At 51.2% G+C, this 2672-nt stretch overlaps 1 protein-coding gene across 1 annotated transcript; it reads right to left on the bottom strand.

Moving 5' to 3' along the window:
* Window positions 1–406: 406 nt before the first annotated feature.
* On the bottom strand, window positions 407–2672 carry LOC103237953 (butyrophilin subfamily 2 member A2-like). The gene is given in 4 exon segments (XM_008002398.3): window positions 407–1511; window positions 1513–1602; window positions 1658–2093; window positions 2096–2672. Coding segments are annotated over 4 exon segments (1551 nt in total). The 5' UTR covers window positions 2619–2672; the 3' UTR covers window positions 407–1009.

Below are 2672 nucleotides of genomic sequence, written 5' to 3'. Positions count from 1 at the left end.
TCTCACACTTCTTGTTCTTTTATTTGGACACAATGGATTGCTTTTTCACAGAACACCCTATTTATACTAACCTATAATTGATTTATTCATGCTATTTTAACATGAATTAAAAGATAGCATTTTAAATTTTTGTTTCAGTGTCAAATGCCATAAATATTAACAAATATTAACCCAAATACACAAAAACTCTTTAAGGTCCTCAATAATTCTAAGTGTCTAAAGATATAATTAGATCAGGAAGTTTGAAACCACTGGTGTCCCCATTGAACCTGAATGCTGACGTAGACCAGGTCCAGTACTGCCCTGCTCGACCAGGACCTGACTCCTTGCTTATTGCAGGGACACATGAGGCAATCCACATCCACATCCACATGAGTCCATGTTCTTCATTCATCTTCGTCCCAGGTCCAGGCCTGTGGGTGTGTGTTGTGGAAATCCTGGGGCTGGGTGGAAATGAGCCATCATCTCCCAGGACCCTTTAGCTGCTATGGTGGGACTTAGCCATCCTTACAACCTTGGTGCCTCCCAGCTCTCTGGTTCCACATCCTCTATCTCTGACCTGCGGATCTGGTTCCCTCTACCCTCTGGTGGTCCTGTGGATTCCTCTCTCCTCTCTCATCCTGGCGAATCCTGTTGGCCTCATTCCAAGTCCATAGCATCTGGTGCCAACTGACATATTGGGCTCAATGTGGTCATTCTGATGTAAACAGCAGGTTCGCTGCCCAACAGCTTCTCACACTTTCCTCTTGGCTGGGAGCTATGAAACAACTAGTTCCCATGCCTGGATCCCATCCCATAATTACAAGCAAAGGAACTACTAAAGCCACGGCCTAGTGAGGAGGAGAAAACTGGGGCTGAGGGCTGGAGTGGGTGTGAAAAAGGCAGCGGGAAGGTGTTCTTTCATGTGACCAGAGGGGAGGAGAGCGTGTCTTCCATTAGGAGTGTTGTGCGGTGGCTGCTGAGATGGCCAGGGCTTATCTGCATGGCTGTTGAGTCCAGGGAATTGATTCTACAGGCTCTGGTGGGTCCCCACTCTGTGAAGTGTCAGGCCCTCGTCAGGCACCGTGACCCCACTGGCTCCTGTGAGTGCGGGACAGATGAAGATGGGGCTGTCATCAGACCCTATCCTGAAGAAGGGCCTCACAGGCACGGAAAATGCTGAATGAGGACATGTGTAGATGTGCGATCTGTCCCTCATGTTGTAGAAGGAGACATCTCCAGCTTCATAGTCCAGGAAGACACCCACATGGCAAAGGGACTCCTTCAAAGGGAGAATCCTATCAGGGGATGACAGGGCCCGGTATTGATTTCCAAACATCTCCAGGGTCCAGAAGCCATTCTGAGGAATCAGCAGGACCTCCCCTTTCCTCTCAACACTGTCTCCACAGACCCCCACAGTCCACACCATCACGTTTTCCACCTCCACCTTCCAGTCATGTTTCCCTGAGGCGAAGCTCTCCCATCCCAGGACACAAGGCTGACTGTCGAATCTCTCTGGGTTGTCAGGCACTCTGCCTGTAGGGAGACTGCCTCACACTTCTCCGGTCCTCTGACAGGAAGAGCTCGGGATGAGTGGTGTCTGGATCCAGGACCACATCAGCAAAGAAGAAAGGTCCGTGGGCCCGGGTATCTGGTAAAGCTTGGATTCTTTGGTGCAGCATGTAAGAATGTTCTTCTCCATCGCAATTCTTCTTGAAGTTGCTGTGCAATTTCTTTTTCCTCTTGTTCAACTTCCTTTTCCCCTGACAGAATCTTCTTTTCCCTTTGAAGTTGCTTGATGCAACAGATGCTCACAGCCATGAAGATGAGGAAAACAGCCAGGATGACAGCCAGGGACACCATCCAGGGAGTTGTGGTCAGGATGACAGCAAAGGCCACCATCCACGGAGATGTGCTGGGCGTAAAGGATTCTGGAATAAAAACAACATTTTCCTTCTCCTGGCCGAGCAGAGTGTTTTTGATAGAGCAGGATACATTCCTCACAGACTTGTCTCTGATGATCACAGCTGTGGTGACCACGAAGAGGCCGTCTGCATCAGCGATGGCAACCTCCTTCAGGGTGGGCACGATCTCACTGTAGGGGTCCCTCCACTGAGGGGCTCTGGGTACCACCCTCCAGATATGCACTCCAGCCAAATGCTCCCATCCTCTTGGGCCTTGATTTCAATGAGGGGCTTAGAGCCAAGGCCTGCCACCACGAGGCGCAGGATGGCCTTGTCATAGGACCTGCCTTCTTGGAAGTGACAGCGGTAGATGCCATTCTCCTGGGCTGTGACGTTGTGTATGACCAGGGCCACGCTGCCCCTGCCGATGCCTTTGCTCACAAAGGTGACTCTTCCTTGGTACTCCTCCATCTGCTCCTCTGTTCTCTCTCTCCCACCCTTATACGCAAACACTGCAGGGGAGAACTGAGAATGGAACCACCGCACCTCCATGTCCTCAGCATTTTTCTCAGGTGACAGATGGCAGTGTAATGTAGTGTTTTCTCCCACCATGGCCAGGATGGGACTAGCTGGTCCCACGACAGTAAACTGGGCTGAGACCAGTGCACACAGGCTAAGCAGGAGGAGGAGGAGGGAGGCTGGCAGGGAGAAGTGCGGAGCAGCAGCTGGTTCCATGAGCACCCAGGGCAGGCAGGGACCAGAGGCCTCCCATTTAATCGCGATGTTTGG

The sequence above is a fragment of the Chlorocebus sabaeus genome, chromosome 9, assembly GCF_047675955.1.
Source record: "Chlorocebus sabaeus isolate Y175 chromosome 9, mChlSab1.0.hap1, whole genome shotgun sequence".
Taxonomy (NCBI): Eukaryota; Metazoa; Chordata; class Mammalia; order Primates; family Cercopithecidae; genus Chlorocebus; species Chlorocebus sabaeus.
The sequence above is the reverse complement of the archived record's forward strand: the minus strand, read 5'-3'. Positions and strand labels throughout refer to the sequence as shown.